The sequence below is a fragment of the Neoarius graeffei genome, chromosome 5 (genome assembly GCF_027579695.1).
Source record: "Neoarius graeffei isolate fNeoGra1 chromosome 5, fNeoGra1.pri, whole genome shotgun sequence".
Classification (NCBI taxonomy): Eukaryota; Metazoa; Chordata; class Actinopteri; order Siluriformes; family Ariidae; genus Neoarius; species Neoarius graeffei.
Window position 1 is genome coordinate 64,680,058 of NC_083573.1, and position 27,533 is coordinate 64,707,590.

The 27,533-nt window shown below is 41.8% G+C and overlaps 1 protein-coding gene across 5 annotated transcripts; it reads right to left on the reverse strand.

The window, feature by feature from the left end:
- Window positions 1-27,164, reverse strand: tcea3 (transcription elongation factor A (SII), 3). Of its 5 annotated transcripts, XM_060922235.1 has the most exons (22): window positions 26,750-27,164; window positions 20,917-20,979; window positions 18,764-18,869; window positions 18,563-18,665; window positions 18,268-18,405; window positions 18,094-18,180; window positions 11,809-11,910; window positions 11,605-11,697; window positions 11,340-11,438; window positions 6,007-6,135; window positions 5,813-5,875; window positions 5,531-5,587; window positions 5,275-5,340; window positions 5,101-5,163; window positions 4,936-4,998; window positions 4,770-4,847; window positions 2,651-2,811; window positions 2,452-2,513; window positions 1,775-1,924; window positions 1,236-1,382; window positions 803-874; window positions 1-404 (listed from the first exon to the last, which is right to left on the reverse strand). In XM_060922235.1, the coding sequence occupies exons 1-22, from the start codon at window positions 26,816-26,818 to the stop codon at window positions 396-398; spliced, it is 1,980 nt and encodes a 659-aa protein (XP_060778218.1). In that variant the 5' UTR covers window positions 26,819-27,164; the 3' UTR covers window positions 1-395. The 5 variants fall into 5 exon arrangements, with proteins under 5 accessions (XP_060778218.1, XP_060778219.1, XP_060778220.1 ...); XM_060922236.1 differs by lacking the exon at window positions 18,094-18,180; XM_060922237.1 differs by lacking the exons at window positions 18,094-18,180; window positions 18,268-18,405 and having other exon boundaries at window positions 26,750-27,163.
- Between the last annotated feature and the right edge of the window lie 369 nt (window positions 27,165-27,533).

The window sequence follows — 27,533 nt, forward strand, 5'->3', positions numbered from 1 at the left end:
TCAGCCTTGTCATTTAATTATTGTTTCAGCATGTACAATAATGTACATTATGGTTGTGATCAATACTCCAAGGAAATCACAATTTAAAAAAAAAAAAACCAATAAATCTGTGTTACAAGTGGATTGCCAACTTTTTTAGTTTAAATTTCACTTCAAATCATGCACTTCATGTATGTAGTACAAAAAAGTTAAAAAATTACTGACAAAATAAAATTTCCTAAAATTATACAGGTTGAATTTTCTATTGTATGGCATCATTTGATTTTTAACTCCAGTGTTCAATTAAGCAATTAAAATTAATTTGGCTTTTTAAAATTGCACACTACAGTATGATTTATATTAAAAAAAAAAAAATCCCAAAAGGTGTTCACTGTAGATGGAGCTTTGAACAGGAATCAGCAAAACTGAAAAAAATATATATATATAAATAATTATTAAACAGTAAACATGGATAATCAGTAAACAAAAGACTATATTTTATTCTCCCAGATCAATGATTGCATTAACGAATTGTACTGTTAATATCAAATGACTAGTGAACTTTGGAAAAGGTGCAATGAAAGCAATGTAGAAAGGCTGAAAATGGTAACATTGATACGGTGTGATAAATGAAAAAAAAAACCTGATTAAAGCTTATTTAATATAAGTGATATATTATTTAGCAGGATAAAATGATATGTAGCAATATGTTTTCCATTCATAAGGATATATAACATAGCAAAAGTTAACTAGTAGAGAATAACAGTTAAATATCAGGAATAAACTAGGGTTTGTTTTTTTCTTTAAACTAGATCTCCTTTACCTTCCAGCGGTTTCCACACTCATTGCACAATACAAATGTGGTCATCGGCTCATCAGCGCTCCGAGTTTGCACCTGCGGGATATCACATTTATGTTGAAGATGTGCTTTTCTGTTTACATTTGAAATTGTCCAGAACAAGATCTAATAAATTTAGCAATTTATACTACTTAATGTTACGATATAATGATATAATGTTATACAGCAATTGATTGTACTGTGTGTCTGAATTGTTTTCTAGGCTTTCCAACAGCATCATTGTGCCAAAGCATAAAAGTCAGAGACACACAAAATAAGAAACACAAATAAAACCTTCCAAAACATATAACAATTGTTTTTATACAAATCCATCCAATATATTCAATATAATACCGACCCTTCTGCCTGCAGAAAAGTTTAATTAAGCATTTTGTGTTCTCAAAAAAGAACGTAGTACCTGGTTATATGTACAGTTCTTTTTCTTGCATTTGCCACATTGCAGCAGGTCAGTAACTGTGCCTCCGGTCTTGGCCATCTGGTGCTCACGGATGGCTTCCTGAGTCAGAATGTTCCTCAGCTGCTTCAGCTCATCACTGGCCATTTCCTACCTCACAGAGAACATTACAGAGCCTGTTTAAAATGACTCCATAACTACTACCAAGGCTGCCAGCACTTTATACATTTGAAAAAAAACACTACATAAATACACTACGTATTTATTACTGAGAAATAACGCCTAAAGAGCATTTTGGTTATATTTCTGCTCCCAGCACATGCTCACAGGTCAAGATCATGAAAGGATCAAAACTAAAGATTAGTTCAGGTGTTTTGAGTAGAGTTTTGATAAAATATAAATATTGTCCGGATGGAGAACCTGCAGAATGAATTAAAAATCTGTGACCTAACACATGAACAACAGGACTGAATAAATTTGTCATTGATGCCTGAATGCACAAAATATAATCATAGTTCAATACATAAATAATTCATACACACCTCAGCAGTCATAGTGGCTATGCGGCTCAGCTCGATAGCTCCTCCCAGGACATTCTTGCGTAAATTCGGATTCTTTGGATCTTTCAGGTTGCTGATGCGGCTACGTACCCTGTTTTTATATTTCATATCTGTGGCTTTAATCTCTTGGTAGATATTTAAGGAGACGAGGTCAGTTAAGGAGAAATTAATGTTATAAGTCTCTCAGTGAAGAGTCTTCACTTATGTAAGTGGAGCAGCATAACAATAATGGCCAAGTCTGCACTCCATCGTTTCATATCCTGTCATCTCACTTTTAATTGATAGCTCTGCTCCAGCTCTTTGCTTCACATCACAGTGTGGCCACCATTCTAAATACAACACCAGAGAAATGTTTCCTGTTTACCAATATTAGATTTCCAGCCAACTCTCCTTAAAAGATATGCCAGCACCAATGATAAGCAGCCATCAGTGTTTAGTATAATGTCTGTTCAAATCGAAGGGATCTACTGAAATTTGTTCCTACAGTCACTTTATGGGAGAGCTGTCTATGTGGCGGTGCACTGTGCACCAAGTGTCTTGATTGGATTACACAACCAATGCATAAATATACCACACAAAAAAACCCTCATGATATAAAAGATATATTTAAAATACCTTTACGTTAAAGATTACTGAGAATAATTTTGCTTGTTTTAAAGGATATGATCCTCAATTTCAGCTGCCATGGCATCACAGTTTGCTCCATAATATTTGTAGTCATCTGTAATAAACAAACAAGCAAACAAATAAGGGGAGATCTCACTTGATGATGATTTTATACTACAAAAGTTAATACTCATAAAATAGCTTTAGTGATACTTTGTGGTTGTACATTTGGTGTTTTCTGCGTTTTACTACCATCTGTGCGTAGTGCAGCTGACAGCATTTCAATGCACTTGTCTCTAATGGAGTCCCCAGTGAGCAGGTGAGGAGAGAGAGGACCACCAACAGGGCTAAAGGAAGGGGACAGAGGGGTGGTGGGGGTGCTGGGCGTCTTTGGGGTCTCAGGTTTACTTTTACTGTTCAGATAGAGATAGATTAAAATCAAGATGATATTGTACTAGATAATTAGTGCAATCTCATTTCCACTGATTCTGATATACAGTGTCTTGCAAAAGTATTCAGTCCCCCTTGGTGTTTGTCCTGTTTTGTTGCATTACAAGCTGGAATTAAAATGGATTTTTGGAGGGTTAGCAACATTTGAATTAAAATGGATTTTTGGAGGGTTAATACCATTTGATTTACACAACATGATTACAACTTTAAAGGTGCAAATTGTTGTTTTATTGTGATACAAACAATAATTCAGATGAAAAAACAGAAATCTGGAGTGTACATAGGTATTCACCTCCCCGCTGGAACGTGAACCTTCGTCCTAGTCTCAAACCTCTGGCTGACTCAAAGGTTTTCCTCTAGAACTGCCCTGTATTTAGTGCCATCCATCTTTCCTTCAGTCATGACCAGCTTTCCTATCCCTGCAGATGAAAGACATCCCCACAGCATGATGCTGCCACCACCATGCTTCACTGTAGGAATGGTGTTCTCAAGGTGTTGGGTTTGCGCCACACATGGCATTTCCCACGATGGCCAAAAAGATCAGTTTTAGTCTCATCTGACCAGAGAATCTTCTTCCATGTGTTTGGGGAGCCTGCCATATGCTGTAGGGCAAACTCCAAATGTGTTTTCTTTAGCAACGGCTTTTTTCTGGCCACTCTTCCATAAAGCCCCACTTTGTGGCATGTACGGCTTAAAGTGGTTCTATGGACAGATACTCCCATCTCCACTGTGGATCTTTGCAGCTCCTTCATTGTTCTCTCTGGTGTTTTTGTTGTATCTCTGATTAATGCCCTCCTTGCCTGGTCTGTGAGTTTTGGTGGGCACCCTTCTCTTGTCAGGTTTGTAGTGGTGCCATATTCTTTCCATTTTGCTATAATGGATTTAATGGTGCTCCCTGGGATATTCAAAGTTTGGGATATTTTTTTATAACCCAACCCTGATCTATACTTCTCCACAACTTTGTCTCTGACCTGTTTAGAGGCTCCTTGGTTTTCATGTTGCTTGCTTAGTAGTGTTGCAGAGTCAGGGTCCTTCCAGAACAGGTTGATTTATACAGACATTATGTGACAGATCATGTGACATTTTGATTGCACATAGGTGGATCTTAATCAACTAATTATGTGACTTATGAAGTGAATTGGTTGGAGCAGCTCTTATTTAGGGGTTTCATACGAAAGGGAGTGAATACCTATGCACACTCCAGATTTCTCTTTTTTCATCCTGATACTTGTTTGCGTCACAATAAAACAACAATTTGCACCTTTAAAGTGGTAGGGATGTTGTGTAAATCAAATGGTGCTAACCCCCCAAAAATACACTTTAATTCTATCTTGCAATGCAACAAAACAGGACAAACACCAAGGGGGATGAATACTTTTGCAAGACACCGTTCGCCTAATACAATATTACTGTGAATTTAAGTGTAGTAACATCTGTGTGGAGTTGGGCACCACAAACTACTTTCATCACTTGCTAAAATAGCTCTCTGGTGTATAAATGTGACATGAATCAGACACAGTGTATTTTCCAGACATAGTCGTAGCTCCTGGGAGCAATAACTGCCAATAAAAGCCACTAAGTTGGACTTTTCCCCTCAAAACTTGTATACTTTTTGGTTTCAAATTTCACTCCAGTCTAAGCACTTGCTGTGCAATTACTGTTATATCTAATCTAATACACTTAATTAAACTGATTGGCTAATTATCAAGTACATGATGAGCCCATTTGAACACGTTAGACTGTAAAACACAAAGCATGCAGATGCAGGACTAGCAACAGGAAGCATTGGGATTTTACCCAACACACAGTCAGAATGTCAACTTAAAATTGACTTTAAAAAATGTGATATGTTGACAACCAATTAGCATCACATGCTACATAAAATATGTGACATAAAAAAGGGATGAGATATAAACTGTACCGTCCATCATTACTGTCAGTGGACACCTTTCTCTGTATAGGTCCAGGGAGAGTCAACTTAGGGCCATGAGATTCTCTCCTGGAAGACACAAGCAAACGTTCCTGAGCCATTAGAGATTTCTGAAAATTAGTGATAAGTTTAGTGTAGCAGTGTGTGTAATTCTTGCCTCTCCTCTGAGAGCTTCTTAGGCAGAGGTGAGCTTCCAGACTTTGAGTTAACGGAGTCCCTTCTGTGTGAAAAGTATGTTTTATATCATCTGCTCGAAACAATAACATTTGCTCTAAAGATTAATTAATTGGCAGCCAAAAAGAGTGAAAGGCTTACACTGTACCTCTGAGGTTTGGAGTCACTTGATTGTTGTCTCTGGCCAGATTTAGAGTCTGTGGAGTCTTTTCTGAAAAGAAAAAACAAAGAATTTATCATGGAAGCTTCTCCTCTATCCAAAATAATTTCAGATGAATGAGTTTAAACCTCATGTCAAACATGATTATGTTTCTGGTCAGACCTTTCTTTCTTTCCATCGTTAATGGGCTTTTTTGGAGGCTGCTGACTGAAATCTGAGGAATCCCTCCTGGAAAAACAATAAGAGCCAATCAATCAATCAAATGAAAATTTAATATGAATAAAAAAACAAACCCTGGCATAAACAGCAAATATTTCAGTATAACCACCCACAAGCTGCAGAATCACAGCCAAACTAATTCATGCACTGATACTGCCCTCTGTCTTTCATCCATAATGACACACATTCATATTCCAACCTGTCTTTCTTCATGTCTGTAGACAGTCTTTTGGCTGGTTTACTCTCCCCCAGATTTCTGCTGACATGGGAGCATTATTTGAACATTGATATAAGAGCCAACGTGTATCTTTTCACCACATGCTTTCTCTTTCCTCATGAAAACATACACTTCCAGGTAGATCAGGGATTTGACCTTGTCATAATTAGTTCAACACTTTGTACACATGCAGGACGAGAGAATCCAGCTATTAGTTTTAGTGCACTATTGCGAAGACAAACCAATAAGTTACAAGCTTCAGACCTGTGTTTCTTATGTGCAGATATCAGCTGCTGTGCACTTCGTTTTGGTGCTGGCATGTCTTTTCTACATTTATTATGGGGAGAAATAAACCTACAGTGAGACATTCACTAAAAATATCTAGAACCAACAATCTTTTCATCTAAACAAATATAGAACCTGTCTGGTTTCTAGCATGATAAAAATCCAATCATAACCTTTCTTTGTCTTTGCTTCCTCTTTCTTTTTCTTTGTGCATGTCTAAGGAAGGACGCTTCGTAAGAGTAGAGGGATGAAGGTGGAGAGGAAGGGGGGGGAAAGGAGCATCAGGATCCACAGTCTCTTTTCTAATAACAACAACAATTAACTATCGATTAAAACATAACACATGACACCACATATACTGCATATTCTTCTTCTTGCCATGCAAAATGGTTATTTGAATTTGAGTAATCACTGCAAAATCAGAAACTTGCAAGCCACTATTATTACTGTACCAACTGCATCTTAAACTAAAGCACTGTTAGCAGCTAATTATAATTATTATTTTGGGTATTATTATTATTATTTTTTTTTTTTTTTACTGGGTCGGAGGTGGGTGAGCTGAGGGGTGGATTTGGGGGTGGGGGGAAGGCGGGAAGGGAAGGGTGGTTCCACTATTTTCTCTCCAATTTGTTGTTGCCAAGTCCCACCCATTAGCTAACTCTCCCCTATCACACTACACCTACTAACTTTGGAGGGTGGGGAAAACACGTTTCCTTTGAGAAACATGAAGCCAATTACCACACTTTTCTAGCTGCTGCTTGTGTTATGGGATAGAACACACTCAGAGGAAAGTGCTATCTACCCTCTTCCACATACATGAGCTCACAGGTGCCCACGATATTCTAGTGTCAGTATGATTAACAAGGGAGGGAGTGCATGCCATCGATCCCACCCAGAAAACATGATTAGTTTTGCTCTCTTGACTGCTGGCCATTGATAGTTGTGGAATCATCAGGAGTTGAACTCATGATCATCTGAGGATAGGAGCAAACGCTTTGCTGTTGTGCAACTTGGGAACTCAGAGCCAATTCAGTATATAATTATATGCAATCATAAATTAATGAATGCACTGACTGTTTAAATAATTTGATTTCCAGCCAAGTAGAGCAACAAGACATACAATGTAGAGAGTAGATTCCATTGTGAATGTCATATACAGTAAAATGATTAGAAACCTGTGGGTGGTGAAGAGCTGAAAAATATCTCATCTCATTATCTCTAACCACTTTATCCTGTTCTACAGAGTCGCAGGCAAGCCGGAGCCTATCCCAGCTGACTACGGGCGAAAGGCAGGGTACACCCTGGACAAGTCGCCAGGTCATCACAGGGCTGACACATAGACACAGACAACCATTCACACTCACATTCACACCTACAGTCAATTTAGAGTCACCAGTTAACCTAACCTGCATGTCTTTGGACTGTGGGGGAAAACCGGAGCACCCGGAGGAAACCCACGCGGACACGGGGAGAACATGCAAACTCCACACAGAAAGGCCCTCGCTGGCCACGGGGCTCGAACCCGGACCTTCTTGCTGTGAGGCAACAGCGCTAACCACTACACCACCGTGCCACCCGAAAAAATCTCTCATCTCATCTCATTATCTGTAGCCGCTTTATCCTTCTACAGGGTCGCAGGCAAGCTGGAGCCTATCCCAGCTGACTACGGGCGAAAGACAGGGTACACCCTGGACAAGTCGCCAGGTCATCACAGGGCTGACACATAGACACAGACAACCATTCACACTCACATTCACACCTACGGTCAATTTAGAGTCACCAGTTAACCTAACCTGCATGTCTTTGGACTGTGGGGGAAACCGGAGCACCCAGAGGAAACCCACAGACATGGGGAGAACATGCAAACTCCGCACAGAAAGGCCCTCGCCGGCCACGGAGCTCGAACCCAGGACCTTCTTGCTGTGAAACAACAGCGCTAACCACTACACCACCGTGCCGCCCAAAAAAAATATAAATAAATAAATAAAAACGAGTCATTCCAGCTTTCTCCAACAATCCCAAATTTCACCACCAGAGGTCACCACTGCCGAAATATTGATGTGTTACCTGAGTTACTTACAATCAGTCTGGTACCATAATTACTAACAAACACTTTTCCACTCTCTAAATACAGTATTGTAGGGATTACCTGAGGACATTTTTCCAACTGATAGCCACAATCCAATTAGTGAAACGTGTTCTGCAAATCAGTCTGTTTAACTTCAGGTTTGGTTGAGTCCACACCAGGAAATACACAGATTACTTTAGCACAACAGAGCAACTGTAGCTGTTTTGCAGTCAGTGCATTTTATTGGTCCCTGTTCTTTCCCTGGTCTGAGGCTCCATGAGATGTCCTAGTGCTATATGAAGAAAGCTATCAGACATGGGCTGCTGCCCCTAAATGTCTCCACCCAGCCATTTAACATTAGAAAATGCAGTAAAACCATCTGGCTATAAGATGATCAGAGTCGACAGCTGCAGTTTCCATCAAGAAAGTTGAATCCCAAGTTCTGCTTCACAACTTTAGACAAACAAAACCAGTTCTAACATCTAGTTATCATATTTCACAGCCTTTCTGGTCTCCCTGCTAAAATCAGTTTAATCTGCCATGTAGATTAATGGAGCTCATAATCCTCCTTCTTTGATTCTCTGACAGTTCAACTATTCTGTCTGAGCCTTCCTGGAGTCTAAGTGCCAGGGTAAATAGTTGTTTAACCTGAGTGAATGGGAGAGCTCCAGGGGAAGTCTTCAAGCAGCTCACTCATCCAGAACTTCCACTTCAACCTAACAGAATTTGGGCTAAAGAGTTCTGTCTCAGCTGATAATGCCAGATTTCACCACCAGAGCTCACTATTGCAGAATACTTTGTCGCCATTCTTAAAACTAGTTTTAAAATTTCAAATTGCAATTAACTTTGATTAGACAGTGTGTATACTTCCTGCTCTGTCTCACATTTTTTTTGCAAAGTCTTATATGGTTTTCTTTCTCTTGTTTCTTATTTACTGTAATTTTTTGTTTTAGCCCTTTGCATTGTTACTGTAGTTACCTCGCCCGCAACAGAGAAAGCGGGGTGAGGTATTGTAATCAGTGCAGTTTATCTGTGTCTCTGTCTGTTAACAATCTAGTGTCTAGATGGTTGGACCGATTGACTTGAAATTTTCAGGGTAGGTCGGCAATGGTCCATAGATTGCCTGATTAAATTTTGGGGGTAATCGGGTCAAGGTGAAGGACAAGGTCACCAGCAAGGCCGGGCAAGGTTTGTTTTGCCTGGCAACACTTGTTTGGATCTGTTTTTACCCCTTTTCCACCAAATCAGTTCCAGGGCTGGTTCGGGGCCAGTGCTGGTGCACAACTCGTTCAACTTATGAGCCAGCTGAGAACCATTTGCTTTTCCATAGTTCGCGGTGCTAAGGGAAGCCACGTCATTATGTCGCTGTATATGTCAGTTATGTCGCTGTATACATCAGTTACGTCTGCATAAACCTTGGTGCGAATATCGAAGCAAAAACAACGCGGAAGAAGCAGCAGCAACAACAACAACAATAATAATGGATGACTTCGCGTTTGTACAGCTGCTGCTTCTTGTCGCTTAAAAATGGCGATCTTTCGCGGTCTTGTTATTGTTGTTGGTCTTAAAGGAACAGTCCATCGTACTTCCATAATGAAATATGCTCTTATCTGAATTGAGACGAGCTGCTCCGTACCTCTCCGAGCTTTGCGTGACCTCCCAGTCAGTCAGACGTGCTGTCACTCCTGTTAGCAATGTAGCTAGGCTCAGCATGGCCAATGGTATTTTTTGGGGCTGTAGTTAGATGCGACCAAACTCTTCTGCGTTTTTCCTGTTTACATAGGTTTATATGACCAGTGACATGAAACAAGTTCAGTTACGCAAATTGAAACGTGGCGATTTTCTATGCTATGGAAAGTCCGCACTATAATGACAGGCGTACTAACACCTTCTGCGCACTTCGGCAGCGCATTGATACGGAGCTCAGATATCAATGCGCTGCCGAAGCACGCAGAAGGTGTTAGTACGCCTGTCATTATAGTGCGGACTTTCCATAGCATAGAAAATCGCTACGTTTCAATTTGCGTAACTGAACTTGTTTCATGTCACTGGTCATATAAACCTATGTAAACAGGAAAAACGCAGAAGAGTTTGGTCGCATCTAACTACAGCCCCAAAAAATACCATTGGCCATGCTGAGCCTAGCTACATTGCTAACAGGAGTGACAGCGCGTCTGACTGACTGGGAGGTCGCGCAAAGCTCGGAGAGGTACGGAGCAGCTCGTCTCAATTCAGATAAGAGCATATTTCATTATGGAAGTACGGTGGACTGTTCCTTTAACAACTCCGCCCCCCGCTGATGTAAGCGGTTCTTTCCTCTGGCCCAGCAGAGACTTGGTGCTAGCCTGGAACCGGTTTTTCTGGCCCCAGAGCCAGTTCTTTGTCAGTGGAAACAGAAAACCCGGTTCCAAACTAAGCACTGGCCCCGAACCAGCCCTGGAACTGCTTTGGTGGAAAAGGGGCATTTGTGTACTTTGTGTACCATTGAATACCTTCTGCACTTGGCTCCTCCCCAGTCATGCACCTCTGTTACAGTGGTATAGTAAATGTAGCAATGTGCTATAAGAAACCTACTATGCTTCAAGGAAGACTTGACAAGCAGGCAATAAATGTCTGAAAGCTGATAAGCAGAACAGAAAAAGAAATCTTCTAAGAGACAAGAGTTACAGAAGAAGCAGTTGATTGTAACTCATTCTGATGCATCTAAAGGTTATCAGTAAAAAGATCTCACTGAGTAACTTCTGTCTTGTTAAAGGACAATAATAATATTGGAGTTCTGTAGATTTTTATGTTTTTGTTCCATTGATTTTATTAATGATTAAAACAAAGAAACAGACAAATGTTTTTTGGAAAAAAACAAAAACCTGAAATTGCCAATGTCAACAGTCTACTGCATATGGTATGTTTTTCTCAAGGGCGCAAAAGAACCAACAGAATGTTATCAGTTAAAACCAATCCTTGACCTCTTGGCGCATAGCCAAGTCCAACTGTGTTATATTTGCTAGAGCAGTAGAGATATTTGTACTGCTGCTTTTCTTTGGCATCTACTCTCACATTTTAATACTTTCTACAGTGTTTAAAAAATAATGAGAAGTAAACACCATCACTGATCCTACAATATTGCTACCGTACATCTACAGTTTTCACCCAATCGCCACAACAGGAACTTGTGGGAATTCTTTGTAGAAGTACATTAGTTTTACATGCAGTAGTTGATGGCAGCAAAGCAGTTAGAAGCTTAAATTTTCATGAAAACACAGTGAATTAACATTCAATTGCAGAAAACTTACTGTGCACTCAAATAAAGCAACTGGAGGCAGATACTATGTACAAGATGGTTATTTTAAATTTCACTGTCATGCCTTTGTGAGTTTTGCAGGAGTACACAATATCAGATAACTTCTAAAGTATAATTCACCATTCCGAACAAGTCCTGACCTCAGTTTCTTCATCTCTAAAGCGCATTGTTTCTGAGCAGGAGGATGCAGATGAAGAGGCAAAGGAGGAAGTGGGGCATTTTGATCTGGAGTCTTTTTTCTAAGTGTAAAAATAAACAGTATGATTCTGTTATTTGATACAGAGAAAAATCACAATGTGCTATATATTTTTGGCAATGAATGCAGACTTTTTTTCCAAGGCAAACTAATTTTCTTGACAGCAGTGACAACATTATTTTTAAGAGCATGCAGAACCACATTCTGACCTCTCTTTAGGAACCTCTAGCAACGGCCTTTTATGAGAAGAGGAATGATGAGACTGAGAATGTTGAGAGGTCAGAGTTTCTGGTGTCACTCTCCTGAAAGTAATACATACAATTTCTAAAAAATTACGGCTTTATCTCATCTGTCCACTGTTTCTTAAACATGTTCTCACAGAGCTGGTCACTGTTTATTCTAATGATGCTGACCTGTCTTTCTTCACATCAGGCTGGTGTTTACGAATATGAGCAGGAAGAGAATGGTGAAGATGAAGAAGATGAGGAGGATTCTGGGGATCGGGAGCCTCTCTCCTGTGTAATTAATTTTGTATTCAGCACCTCAAAAACACATGGCAGCAAAATGAGACAATAACTGAAGCAATAACTAGAAGCCACATCAAGAGCCCTTAAGATTCACAATAAAGCGTCTCGAGCATATACAGTATACAACTTGCCATGTGAGAAAAGGCTCTTGACTGCTTGCTCTTTGTTTCTTCATCTACCATGTGTGAATGATAATAAACAGGAAGCAACATAACATCAGGATCATCTCCCTAAACACTTTCGCGCACTATTTGGCACATATTATTATTCAGTAATATTAAAGTATATTACTGCCTAATAGTCTTTGAAGGAATTACTAAATAATGAGCTAAGACATTAAACCCCAGCACGAGACTCATTTCTGATACCATGTCTGCAGTATGTACAGTATCTGATGCAGTCAGCCAAAAGAAAACTGTCTTGCATGCAGGTTTTCAAAAAAAGATCTAACGTTTTTCTTCCTTAACGTGAATTGATGCTTTGGATGAGCAGAATGTGAACTAATGTAAGGAAAGATAGGGTAAAAAAAAAATAATCTGAAGCACCTCTAGATGATTGGTTTCAAAATTAACGATAACACTATCACACAGTTAGTTGTAAGAGAGCAACATCATGTTATAGGGTAGAACAGGGCTAAATGTCCAATAGAAAGCAATACAAAACCTCTGTTGTGCTACAGAAAGCGAAGTTATCCAAACACAGAGCTCAATGCTCAGTGTCTGTGTCTTGAAAAATGTTTGTTGTGACCTTATTAACCTCAGCCACACCATCTTTAGCCCTGTGGTACTCTACCCTGATGAACCAAAGGGTGCAGGGATTAAATTACTCATACTGCATTCCACTCAAGTTAGTTAGAAAGTATATGAAACTATAATCACACAGAGAGGTGGGTAGAGGAAGCAAAGACTGTACTCAAGTCAAAGTATTGTTACTTTATAATAATAATAATAATAATAATAATAATAATGACTCAAGTAGAAGTAATAGCACTCATCAAAATACCAACATGAGTATGAGTAAAAAAAGAATCTCATAAAATGACTACAAGTAGTGAGTAAGTTCGTATGATGATTTATTTCATATCTATAAATGTACTACATTCAAATGTATCAGAATGCCAGTTATTCCCAAAAGAGAAATGTAAAAATCTGAACACAACATAAAATCTGCTCATTCAAGTACTAAGTCATATTCCTCACTGTGGTGGTGGTGGTGGGGGAGAGAGAGACGTGGTCAAGTGTTGGTTTGTAAATGGAGGGCAGGGCCAGGGAAGATAAGTGGCAAAGTGATCTCACCTGTTATTAACTGATGTTGTGTGTGTCTGTTTCAGTGATGGCCAAGTGTTGATAAGGAGAGGGAGAGCGGAGAGGTGGTGTCTCCCGACCAGAGCGTGTGCGCGTGCGCGCGCGCGTGTAAAGTAAAAATGACGCTGAAAAGCTATTTGTAGAATAAAAGAACTGTGTTTCAACATAATTACCCGCCTGTCTGTGCTTCAATAGTCCACCCACCTCAGGAACATACAACACTAATTGAAAAAATAATAAATTATATATTTACCAAACAACATAAATGAAGGCAATTTTCCCATAGGTTAGTTTCATTAATCTTCCAAACTAGCTTAATGGTAATAACATCTCTTCCATTTTTTTCTGACTTCAGACCTGGAGAGGCACAACTTTACACCCCTGCAGATTTACAACAGCAGTTTCAGGCCAGTGGCATTCAGTGCATGTGCTGATACTTTCTTTAGGTTATCTTAGCGACTATTAGGCTAATCAACATTTCAGTCATTTAATCTTAGGGTTTGGGTTAGTTTCAGGATAGGGCGATGATATTCCTTCCTGAATGGTAATACGTATAGCGACACATACAACCAGCACAAACAGTCGCTGTCCACTTGGCACAATCACGCAAATTAGTAGGGTCACATGGTGTCCTACTGCACGTGTTCAATGTCACTGGTCTGAAACTGCTGTTGTAAAACTACAGCTCTGTGACTCTGCAGTCAGACCCCATCAGTGGGGTTGGAAATTTGATACTGCACACTTCCATGCTGATGTCAACGTCATAGAAGCTGTGTGTGTGTGTGTGTATAACAATAATTTAATAATTTAAATCAGAAGTCTGTATTCTAATGTAATGGAACATACACTACCGTTCAAAAGTTTGGGGTCACCCAGACAATTTTGTGTTTTCCATGAAAAGTCACACTTTTATTTACCACCATAAGTTGTCAAATGAATAGAAAATATAGTCAAGACGTTTTTCTGGCCATTTTGAGCATTTAATCGATCCCACAAATGTGATGCTCCAGAAACTCAATCTGCTCAAAGGAAGGTCAGTTTTATAGCTTCTCTAAAGAGCTCAACTGTTTTCAGCTGTGCTAACATGATTGTACAAGGGTTTTCTAATCATCCATTAGCCTTCTGAGGCAATGAGCAAACACATTGTACCATTAGAACACTGGAGTGAGAGTTGCTGGAAATGGGCCTCTATACACCTATGGAGATATTGCACCAAAAACCAGACATTTGCAGCTAGAATAGTCATTTACCACATTAGCAATGTATAGAGTGGATTTCTGATTAGTTTAAAGTGATCTTCATTGAAAAGAACAGTGCTTTTCTTTCAAAAATAAGGAAATTTCAAAGTGACCCCAAACTTTTGAACGGTAGTGTAAGTAAATTTTAAAAAAAGTACTATGCATTAAAACTACTCCAATAAGTACAATTCTATTGGAAAATGTTACTTAAATACAGGTAACAGAGTAAACGTAATGCGTTAGTACCCATCTCTGATCACACATAAGCTAAGATTAGCTCTACATCACACTAGATTAACTATGATGATAAGCTTCACTTAATGGAACAGGACTGTTATGTACACAACCCAAATACACACATGCACCAATTCAAAACACACCAGCAAAATGATGTGATGTTGATCAATCACAAACAACCCCAAATCAAAATAAGTTGGGATGGTATGTTGAAAGTGAAATTAAAAGTGAAAAAAATGATATGTAAATAATCTTATTTCTTATTAGAATATCTGATTCTGATTCTGATCTTGGACCTGCATTGCATTCAAAACAACACAGCAGCACATTATCTCACATTTTACCTCATTTTTTTTTAAAGAAATATATTTCAATTTTGATTCTTGCAACACATTTTTTAAAAAGTTGGGACAGTAAAATATTTACCACTTAAAGGTCCCATGGCATGGTGGTTTGTTGATGCTTTAAACGGGCTCGTGGAGGCTTCCGGATGTTATATCCGCAGCCTTTCTCAAAATGAACCCTCGGCACATAAATATAGCCTCCTGGGAGAAAGCCCCATTTCAGCGCTTTTCCCAGTGCGTCGTTTTGCTAATGAGAAGCAGGAGGCGGGGAAGGGTAGAGGGTGGGGGCGGGCCATGGGGGGAGGGGGAGGGGCTTGACCAAGCTGCGCACACACATACTTGCTGCTATCAGCTCCTGTAGCCACGCTGCTAAGACAAAACCCCGTTCTCCCTCGGACTCCTTTCGTAAACTCAACATGACACAGAGAACAGAGAGTGAGAGTGTTCGGAGTGGTAGTTTACGAATGTATAATACCCTAGGCTTGAACACGCACTCCATAACCAAAGAAGATAGAAGCAGCAACATATCGCTTATCCAACAGAAGACATGCATTGCGGAGCAATAGTCAAACATAAGCTCATAAGTTACAGTCAATTTCCAGACTAAACTCAGTTTAACAGAGCATGCTGCATGCTCTTTAGTTTTGTAGCGCAGATTACCTGGCTAACTGCAGGAAGCGGTTAGCTGCACAGCTAATGTAGCCATTGCTAGGCTAACGTGGCACCGATTTTAAAACATGGCAAAATGACCAGTTATACACTTACTTGTTCGGTGTTTGTTGCTGATGCGGCAGGGATGCTTGGTACGGACCCAGGCTTCAGTGACAGTTGATGTGCAAAACCTGCCCTGTACTGTCCCAAGTTGTGGAAACATTCCTCAGGAAAATGCTTCCGACAAACATACACCATCTTAGGTAGACTCGACAGCATATTATTGAACTAAATAAAATTAAGCCACTGCGTCTTCAGGGGCTCTCCCGTCGGCAGTAAAAACAGACTCTTTTCTGTGTTGTCACATCCATGTACAGCGCAACTTCCATGTTTCGCTCGCTTAGGTGATGCCATGTTGTTGTCCTCTCTATGGTCTCCTCACTACAACTGGACGGGGCAATCCATACAGTGGGTGGGAATCCAGAGGGGGGGCGTGGGGATCATCTCCCTTGCTGACGTAATAAAGGGAAGAGTTTATCAACGCGCCGTTTTGACGCGCCATTCTCAAATGTTGGGCATAGTTTGGTTTACACATTATGAAATTTCTAGCCACTGGGGTGACTTAAGAAGGTCAGAGGAACTCATTTTAACGTTAAAAAACCTCAGAAAGTGAAAATTTCATGCCATGGGACCTTTAATAACGTTGCCATTCCTTCTCACAACACTTAAAGATATTTAGGGACTGAAGACACCAAGTGATCAAACGTTTCAGGTGTTATGTTGTCCCATTCTTCCTGCAAACAGGTCTTAAGGTATGTAACATATAGAGTCATCATTGTCTTTTTTGTTTTGTTTCAAAACCAAACATTCTCTATTGGGGACAGATAGGACAGGCACCCTCTTCTTCCACAGCCATGCCTTTGTAATGTGTGCAGAATGTGGTTTTGCAGTGTCTTGTTGAAATATCCCTGGAAAAGATGTCATCTTGAAGTCAGCATATGTTGCTGAAAAGTCTCAATATACTTTTCTGCATTAATGCTGCCATCACAGAAGTGTAAGTTACCTTTGCCAAGGGCACTGACATGACCCCATACCATGACAGACCCTGGCTTTTGGACTTGTTGCTGCTAACAGTCTGGATGGTACCTTTTTGTCTTTGGTCTGGAGCACACAGTGTCTATTTCTTTAAAAAAAAAAAAAGACCTGGAATACTGATCTGGTTGACCACGTTTCCACTGTGTGATGGTCCATCCTAGGGGCCTCTGAGCCCAGAGAATTCGATGGCGCTTCTGGAAAGAGTTAACATAAGGCTTCCTTTTTGCACAGTAAAGTTTTAACTGGCATTTGTGGATGTAACTATATTGTAGAGCAGGGGTGTCAAACCTGATCCATAAAGGGCCTTGTGGCTGCAGGTTTTCATTCCAGCCATGCAGCAGCACACCTGACTTGGCTCATTCAATCAACTGAACTGTCTTCACACAGTCAAATACTTGCAGCCACACCCACCCTTGATTAAAGGGTGGGTGTGTCAGTTGATTGAATAAGCCAAATCAGGGTGCTGCTGCATGGCTGGAATGAAAACCTGCAGCCACATGGCCCTTTATGGATCAGGTTTGACACCCCTGTTGTAGAGCTTGATAAAGGTTTGCCAAAGTAACCCCGAGCCCATGTGGTTATATCAGCTATAGATGAATGATGGTTCTTGACGCAGTGCCATCTGAGGGATCAGAGTTCACGGGTGTTCAGCTTACGCTTGCGCCCTTTGCTCTTCACACACTGAAATTCTTCCAGCTTCCTTGAATCGTTTAATGATATTATGCACCATCGAGGATGAAATATCCCAATCCCTTCCTAGCTTTCTTTGAGGAACATTGTTTTTAACCATTTCAATAATTTTCTCACACATCTGTTGACAAACTGGAGACCCTCGGCTCATCTTTGCTCCTCAAAGACTAAGCCTTTCCTGGATGGTGATTTTGTACCAAATCATAATTACAATCACTTGTTGATGTCACCTGCTTCAAATCACACCATTATTTAATTGTTTTACCTCATTACTAGCCCTAAACTGCCCCTGTCCACACTTTTTTTTTGGAATGTGTTGCAGGCCTGAAACGTAGTAATGGATGTATATTAAAAATTAAATGAAGTCCACCAGACAAAACATGAAATATATTTGGCTCATTTTGTCTGCAGTGACTTACAAGTCAAAGTAAATTTAGAAATCACTGCTTTCTTTTTTATTTGCATTTTTCATACCATCCCAACTTTTTCCTGATTTGAAGTTGTATACCGTATATCTCCTTCAACTGTTTTGCATCTAATCATTCAAAGAACTGAAGAGAAACTGAATGTTAATGCCAGGCACATTCTTTGAGAACACACACTAGCCCTAACCTGTCTTTCTTCACTTCTGCAGAGGAACACTTGGGAGGATGGAGGGATGAAGCAGAGGAAGATACACTTGAATCCATAACATTCATCCTAACAGAACATAAGAACTCTTCAGCCTTGTGACTCCATTTCATCACTGAATAAATCAAGAGATACACATACAGGGTGAACTCTCACCTCTCTTTTGTGTGATTACTGATGTGTTTTTCCTTTTTGTGGTCACTTTCTTGTTTTTCTTTCTTAAACACTGCCTCAGTTTTCTCTTTTCTGTGCTTATCAACAGATTTCTTGGGAGTGTTTAAACTGGATTTTGGGCTGACAAGACAAAAAGGTTAGATTTGAATGTGTATTCATCTTCTTCTTCTTCTTTTTACTACGAGTTTCAGTTCTTGAAAGCCTGCCTACAATATACATAGCCTACTGTTTGGTTTCACTTTACCATGCAGATTTATTGCTTTAATGCTAGACTTACCTTAACTCTGTGTCTGGAGAAGGTCCACTAGGTGATTGTGTGCTGGCCCCACTCCCATTTTTCATCTCATTTGTTCTTTCAGCCTTGTGGGATTGGCTAGATTCTACACAGACGGTATTATTATTTTACTTCTATATCTTGCTAAATGTTTTGGACATTTGAAAACAAAGAATAAACAGTAGGCCACAAGACTGTAGCTACCTAATAGCCTCTTCCAATTTTTGATAAGAATCTTTGCAAGGGAGACGACATCCTCATCTCTGCAGTGCTTTCTTATTCCATTGACAGACATACCAATTCTTGTGTCCTGAAATCAAATGAAGAGTGTACAAAAAACAAGCATTCAATTATAAATAACTAAAAGAGAATAACTACATATAATCCTATAAAATTATATTTATTTTCATTGTTTCTGAAGATATACAGTGCTGTGCAAAAGCCTTAGTTTAACAGTTTAAAAATAATGAAATGAAATGTTTCAACATTAAAAAAATATTATAAACAGCAGTAAGCCAGGCGGCATGGTGCTGTAGTGGTTAGCGCTGTCGCCTCACAGCAAGAAGGTCCTGGGTTCGAGCCCCGGGGCCGGCGAGGGCCTTTCTGTGTGGAGTTTGCATGTTCTCCCCGTGTCCGCGTGGGTTTCCTCCGGGTGCTCCGGTTTCCCCCACAGTCCAAAGACATGCAGGTTAGGTTAACTGATGACTCTAAATTGACCGTGAGTGTGAATGGTTGTCTGTGTCTATGTGTCAGCCCTGTGATGACCTGGTGACTTGTCCAGGGTGTACCCTGCCTTTCGCCCGTAGTCAGCTGGGATAGGCTCCAGCTTGCCTGCGACCCTGTAGAAGGATAAAGTGGCTAGAGATGATGAGATGAGCAGTAAGCCATAATAAATGAAAAAGTCAATATCTGGTGTGAGACAACCCTTTGCTTAAAAAAAAAAAAAAAAGTAGCTGTCTCAGGTACAATGAGTGCAGTTTTATAAGGAAATGAGCTGTAGGTTTTACTGAGCATCTTACAGAACCAGCCACAGTTCTTCTGGACACTTTGTCACACTCGCTTCTTCATTTTGCAGCAAAACAGAGCAGCCTTCATTAGGGTAGTATCTCACTGGGCTGCGACAGTCTGCGACTAGTTGGAGACACAACAATTGCGATAAAATATGCGAATTAGCGACAATTTTCACTTGGAATCCCACTGAATTGATATTCGCACATTTTACCGCAATTGTTGTGTCTCCAACTAGTCGCAGGCTTTCGCAGCCCGGCTTTCCCTTGGCAGGCAGGGAAGTAGAGAAGCCTCACGGAAACTAACTTGAGAAGGGTTCGCGACGGCTTTGCGACACCAGCGACGCATTTGCGGCTATTTTGAGAGAAATTTTGTCGCACTAATTTTTTGAACATGTTCAAAATTTCAGTGACGAAGGAGCGACACTTTGCGACTCATGCGAGGACATTGAGAAGCCCCGTGAATGTTTCAAGACACTTTTGAAATTCTCTTGCGAATGACGTTCGCAATTAGTCACAAGCTGTCGCAGCCCAGTGAGATACTGGCTTTATGTTTTCTTTTTTAATCTGAAAAGTGCTCTATTATGTAATATGCTGCTCACCCTTCCACCCATATAGGACTGGGGAGCAGCTTTAGAGCTGCAGCCTCCATTACCCACAACCCCTGCCCCTCCCACACACACGATAGCATGGACTTGATATGGACTCATGTATAGGTGGTAGTGGTGTGTGTGTGTGTGTGTGTGTGTGTGCGCATGGGTGAATGAGAGTGAGATGTGTCGCTTTCATGATTGCACTTGATTAGCACCAATGCATTTTACAGCCTACTGCTGCGGCCTCTACTTACGTAGACCTCCACTTAGAACTACATGCACTTTACATAATCCTGCCTATATGTATTTACTTTTTCTTATTATTTATAATTGTAACTATTTTTATCACCGGTCCTTGTCATCACTTGTGTGTGTGTGTTTTTTTTTGTCATATTGGTTTCCCCCTTTTTTTTATCCCTTTTAATTGCTGCTAGGAGAGTGCCAAACTGAATTCCTTTGTGAATCACAATGACAAAAATATTTGATCCTTGAGATACAAACTTTTTTCTGTAACATTTAATTTTGTGCTGGAAAATGAACGGTTGGAACTCTAGAATGTTTTTGTACTGACTCGATAATGTAGAAGTCATAAAATCTATAACAAATCTATAACAAAGTTTGTATGAAAAAAATAGGGTGCCTAAGACTTTTGCACAGTCCTATATACTATTAGTATAATATTAGTACTGTTGACTAATCCCTGATTTATAGCTTGGCTAATGTTTATTTTTCTGATATATAGCCTTACGAAGCTTACCTGAAGCAACTTAAGGGTCATGTTGAATTTTTGCAATTCTCTCAACAGGTCAAGAGCACCTTCCTGAGGGGGAAAAATGTATTGTTTTTATACATACATACATACATACACACACACACACACACGCAGGGGCGGCACGGTGGTGTAGTGGTTAGCACTGTTGCCTCACAGCAAAAAGGTCCTGGGTTCAAGCCCAGCGGCCGGCAAGGGCCTTTCTGTGTGGAGTTTGCATGCTCTCCACGTGGGTTTGCTCCGGTTTCCCCCACAGTCCAAAGGCATGCAGGTTAGGCTAATTGGTGGCTCTAAATTAACTGTAGGTGTGAGCGTGAATAGTTGTCTATGTGTCAGCCCTCTGATGACCTGGCGACTTGTCCAGGGTGTACCCTGCCTCTTGCCCATAGTCAGCTGGGATAGGCTCCAGCTTGCCTGTAACCCTGTAGGACAGGATAAGCAGCTACAGCTAATGGATGGATATATATATATATATACACACACACACAGTGGTGCTTAAAGTTTGTGAACCCTTTAGAAGCTTCTATATTTCTGCATAAATATGACCTAAAACATCAGATTTTCACACAAGTCCTAAAAGTAGATAAAGAGAACCCAGTTAAACAAATGAGACAAAAATATTATACTTGGTCATTTATTTATTGAGGAAAATGATCCAATATTACATATCTGTGAGTGGCAAAAGTATGTGAACCTTTGCTTTCAGTATCTGGTGTGACCCCCTTGTGCAGCAATAACTGCAACTAAACATTTCCAGTAACTGTCGATCAGTCCTGCACACTGGCTTGGAGGAATTTTAGCCCATTCCTCCGTACAGAACAGCTTCAACTCTGGGATGTTGGTGGATTTCCTCACATGAACTGCTCGCTTCAGGTCCTTCCACAACATTTCGATTGGATTAAGGTCAGGACTTAGATTAGATTAGATTAGATAAGATAGAGCTTTATTGATCCCTTTGGGAGGGTTCCCAAATAAAAATTCCAGCAGCATCATTACAGGATAAACAGAGAATAGAAAATAGAGAAAACTTCTAGATAAATTAAATTAAATTAAGTATTTACATATACAAATATAAAAAAAGAATAAGATATGGGGGTGGGGGAGGGGGGAGTCCAGCAGGAGAGGTATTGCACATTGTCCAGTATTGCTTTTTGTCAGGCTAGGCTACTGCTCCTTCCCGTCCTCTGTCCTCCTGTTACCCCTCCCCCCCAGAGAGGAGTTGTACAGTCTGATGGCGTGAGGGACAAAGGAGTTTTTAAGCCTGTTAGTCCTGCACTTGGAAAGGAGCATTCTGTCACTGAACAGGCTCCTCTGGTTGCTGATGACAGTGTACAGAGGGTGACTAGCATCGTCCATGATGTTCAGTAGTTTGTCCATAGTCCTCTTCTCTGCCACCGTCACCAGAGAGTCCAGCTTCATGCTGACCACAGAGCTGGCCCGCCTGATTAGTTTGTCCAGCCTGGAGGTGTCCTTCTTGGATGTGCTGCCCCCCCAGTGCACTATGGTGTAAAACAGGACACTGGTGACCACGGACTGATAGAGCATCCACAGGAGTTTCCTGCAGATGTTAAAGGACTGCAGCCTCCTCAGGAAGTATAGCCTGCTCTGTCCCTTCCTGTACAAGTGGTTGGTGTTGCAAGTCCAGTCCAGCTTGCTGTCCAGCCACAGCCCGAGGTACTTGTAGGAATCCACAGCCTCCACCTCAACTCCCTCAATCAGAACTGGTCGTGACCTTGGTCTGGACCTCCCAAAGTCAATGACCAGCTCCTCGGTCTTCGAGGTGTTGAGCTGCAGATGGCTCCTGTTGCACCAAACGGCAAAGTCCCTCACCAGGCTCCTATACTCCTCGTCTCGGTCATCCCTGATACACCCCACGATGGCTGTGTCATCGGCGAACTTCTGAATGTGACACAGCTCCGAGTTGTAGCAGAAGTCCGCGGTGTACAGGGTAAAGAGAAGAGGGGCCAGCACCGTGCCCTGGGCTGCTCCGGTGCTGCTAATCACAGTGTCAGACGTGATGTCCTTCAGCCTGACGTACTGTGGCCTGTCAGTGAGGTAGCTGGAGATCCAGGTGACCAGGCAGGGGTCCACTGGCATCCTGTTCAGTTTGTCCTGAAGCATAAGGAGATGGATGGTGTTGAAGGCACTCGAGAAGTCCAAGAAGAGGATCCTCAATGTGCCATTTCCCTTATCCAGAAGCAAGTGGGCTCGATGTAGCAGGTAGAGGATGGTGTCTTCCACACCAACACCTGCCTGGTATACAAACTGCAGACAGACAGTCCTGGGCATGTTGCACCTGGGGTCTGAGGAGGCTGAGGAAGAGCCACTCAAACGTCTTCACCAGGTGTGAAGTGAGTGCCACCGGTCGGAAGTCGTTCAGCTTGCTGGGCCGGTTCTTCTTGGGAACTGGAATGATGCATGATGTTTTCCAGAGGGTGGGCACTCTCCCCAGCTGCAGGCTGAGGTTGAAGATGCGTTGGAGTGGTTCACCCAGTTCAGCAGCGTAGGTCTTCAGCAGTCGGGGACACACCTTGTCTAGGCCTGCTGCTTTCCTGGGGTGAAGCTTCCTCAGTTGACCTCTGACCTGGTCTGCAGTGATGCATGGAGGAGTCTGTGTTGAGGTGGGGGAGGAGGGGGCTGCTGCAATGACTGGGGGGAGGTATGTTGAGGGAAGAAGGAGAGATGGCTGCAGTGAGGGGGAGGGGGGGGACGCAAGCTGGTTGAACCAGTTGAAGAAGTCATTCAGCTCATTCACCCTCTCCACTGTCCCCTCAATGACTCTGGTCTTTGTGTTGTGGCCTGTGATGGTTTTCACACCTTCCCAGACCTCCCTCATGCTGTTCTCCTTCAGCTTCTGCTCCACCTTTCTCCTGTAGCTGTCCTTAGCTTCCCTCACGCAGCGTTTTACCTCCTGCTGTGCTGCTTTCATCACCTCCTTGTCCCTGCTCCTGAAGGCGGCCTTCTTGTTGTTGAGGACAGCTTTGACTTCCTGTGTTACCTATGGCTTGTTATTAGGGTAACACCATACAGTCTTAGCGGGGGAGACCACGTCTGCACAGAAGTTGAGGTAATCCGTCAGACAGTGTGTCAGCCCCTCTATGTCCTCACAGTGTGGGCTAAGAAGCACATCCCAGTCCGTAGTGTCATAACAGTCTCTGAGGGCATCTTCCATTTCAGGGGACCACCTCCTGATGGAGCTAGTTGGTGCAGGCTGCCTTTGGGCCAGGGGGGTGTACTTTGGCTGTAGATGAACCAGGTTGTGGTCAGACTTCCCTAGTGGGGGGAGGGGTGTGACTCTGTATGCATCCCTCACATTAGCATACAGCAAGTCAATTGTCCTGTTGTTCCTTGTTGGACAGTCCACAACCTGGTAAAAAGCAGCCAAAACAGAGTCCAAAGTAGCCTGATTAAAGTCCACAGAAATGATCATAAATGCCTCAGAGTGCTGTGTCTGGCCTTGCTGTGACAGAGTGAATCCTCTCACATGCAGCGGCTGCATCTGTCCTCGGAGGGATGTAAACACAGATGGTGATCACGTGACTAAACTCCCTCGGCAGATAATATGGCCACAGGCTAGCAGCTCCAAGTCCGGGCAACATAAGACTGTCTTTACGGAGATATGTCCTGGGTTACACCAGCGGTTGTTTACGTAGATTATGAGTCCCCCACCTTTGCCTTTCCCGCATGCTTTAGTGTCTCTGTTGGCTCTCACAGCAGTGAATTCCCGCAGGGCCACGTCAGCATCCAGTACAAGGTGTGTTAGCCATGTCTCCGTAAAGATAAACAAGCTGCTCTCACGGTAAATCCGCTGGTTGTTCAGTGCGGATAGCTCGTCCAGCTTGTTCGGCAGCAAGTTCACATTCCCCATGATAACGGAGGGAATGGACGGTTTGCAGCACCACCGGTTGTCCGCTAGCCTAGCCTTTAGCTTAGCCCCGGCTTTGCAGCCCCTGGGTCTCCTCCTCAGCTCCGCCGGGATGGGGTGTCTTATCCCGGCTCATCCCATTGTTTTCAGGGCCAGCAGCTCCTCTCTCGAATAAGCGAGAAAACTGGCTCCTGGTTGCGTGTTAAAGTTAAAAATATCCATGTGATATGAAGAAAAACACACTATGTCTTCGTAAGAAGAGCAGAAAAGTAAAAAGGTGGAAAAAACATTAACTTTATTCTTCTTTAACCATTCTTTGGCAGAACGACTTGTGTGCTTAGGGTTGTTGTCTTGCTGTACCCACCTTCTCTTGAGATTCAGTTCATGGACAGATGTCCTGACATTTTCCTTTAGAATTCGCTGGTATAATTCAGAATTCATTGTTCCATCAATGATGGCAAGCCGTCCTGGCCCAGATGCAGCAAAACAGGCCCAATCATGATACTACCACCACCATGTTTCACAGATGGGATAAGGTTCTTATGCTGGAATGCAGTGTTTTCCTTTCTCCAAACATAACGCGTCTCATTTAAACCAAAAAGTTCTATTTTGGTCTCATCTGTCCACAAAACATTTTTCCAAATGCCTTCTGGCTTGTCCATGTGATCTTTAACAAACTGCAGACGAGCAGAGAGCAGTGGCTTTCTTCTTGCAACCCTGCCATGCACACCATTGTTATTCAGTGTTCTCCTGATGATGGACTCATGAACTTTAACCTTAGCCAATGTGAGAGAGGCCTTCAGTTGCTTAGAAGTTACCTTGGGGTCCATTGTGACCTCGCCGACTATTACACGCTTTGCTCTTGGAGTGATCTTTGTTGGTCGACCACTCCTGGGGAGGGTAACAATGGTCTTGAATTTCCCCCATTTGTACACAATCTGTCTGACTGTGGATTGGTGGAGTCCAAACTCTTTAGAGATGGTTTTGTAACCTTTTCCAGCCTGACGAGCGTCAACAACGCTTTTTCCGAGGTCCTCAGAAATCTCCTTTGTTCGTGCCATGATACACTTCCACAAACGTGTGTTGTGAAGATCAGACTTTGATAGATCCCTGTTCTTTAAATAAAACAGGGTGCCCACTCACACCTGATTGTCATCCCATTGATTGAAAACACCTGAGTCTAATTTCACCTTCGAATTAACTGCTAATCCTAGAGGTTCACATACTTTTGCCACGCATGGATATGTAATATTGGATCATTTTCCTCAATAAATAAATGACCAAGTGTAGTATTTTTTGTCTCATTTGTTTAACTGGGTTCTTGTTATGTACTTTTAGGACTTGTGTGAAAATCTGATGATGTTTTCGGTCATATTTATGCAGAAATGTAGAACATTCTAAACGGTTCACAAACTTTCAAGCACTAGTGTGTGTACAAAGAAGAACTAGTGTTTTTACAACTAACAACCGGAATGTTACTATCCTGATTTACTTTGTAATCAGTTCAGTCCTCTGTCTTGTCAGGGCTCAGTGACACGAATGGAGTGAGTAAACATTTATGCAGGGCATTTGTGAGGAAAACAAACAAACAAACAAACAAACAGGAAAAATCAGGAAACCTGGAGAAAGTTTTTAAAAGACAAAACGACGTGTAAGGACTAGTTGTAGGCTACAATTCCCCATTTGCTGCTGCTCGTTTATCCCGAACAGGACACTGCAGCAGCTGGACGGTCCTTTCCAGGACACCTGTTCACACTGGCGGATCCTGGAGCGCGAGCTCCTGTTCCATATTATGACAACAATCTCAGCCATTAAAAGCGCACAGAATGCACGACAAACCAGGAAAAAGCCCTTGAGGTACGATACGCACAGAAACCCTGAGAACTGGAGGAAACAAGAAAGAAAGAAATTAAAACCAACACCACTGTGAAGCAGGAGTCAAAATAAACGTCTCACCGTGTTATTCCGAGACACCATTTTGTCGAGCTTTTTTGCAATCCGTATCAGGTCCTCCTCTCGGGTCATCGTGTACGCATGAGTTATTCCGACAGTATAAAAGTGCAAATGAAGTCGATAAACTTTATAGCATGTCAACAAAAGAACAAAACAAACAGCCTGAAGCGCGCGGTGTGGGGAGTTCGGCTCGCGGCTCGGTTCCTGCAGTGTCCCGCTCGGCCAAGGGGCGGGGCGGGTCCGGGCTGCACGAGCCTCGAAGCCAAATGCCCTGGACACATGACAAGCGCCAGGAATAGAAAGCAGGTCGGACCCAAGCTGACGACCAGCACTGAATGCAAATTGTTCACTTCAGAAATATAGTCGCGGTCAGAAGTTTACATACAGGGCCATGAATGTCATGGTAATATTCTATGGCTTTCAGTGATTTCCCTGAACTGTGGCAGACTGATTGTACAGCATGCAGTACCACAGGGGGACAGTAGCAAAGTACATTTACTTGAGTACTGTACTTACACTACCGTTCAAAAGTTTCCTTATTTTTGAAAGAAAAGCACTGTTCTTTTCAATGAAGATCACTTTCAACTAATCAGAAATCCACTCTATACATCGCTAATGTGGTAAATGACTATTCTAGCTGCAAATGTGTGGTTTTTGGTGCAATATCTCCATAGGTGTATAGAGGCCCATTTCCAGCAACTCTCACTCCAGTGTTCTAATGGTACAATGTGTTTGCTCATTGCCTCAGAAGGCTAATGGATGATTAGAAAACCCTTGTACAATCATG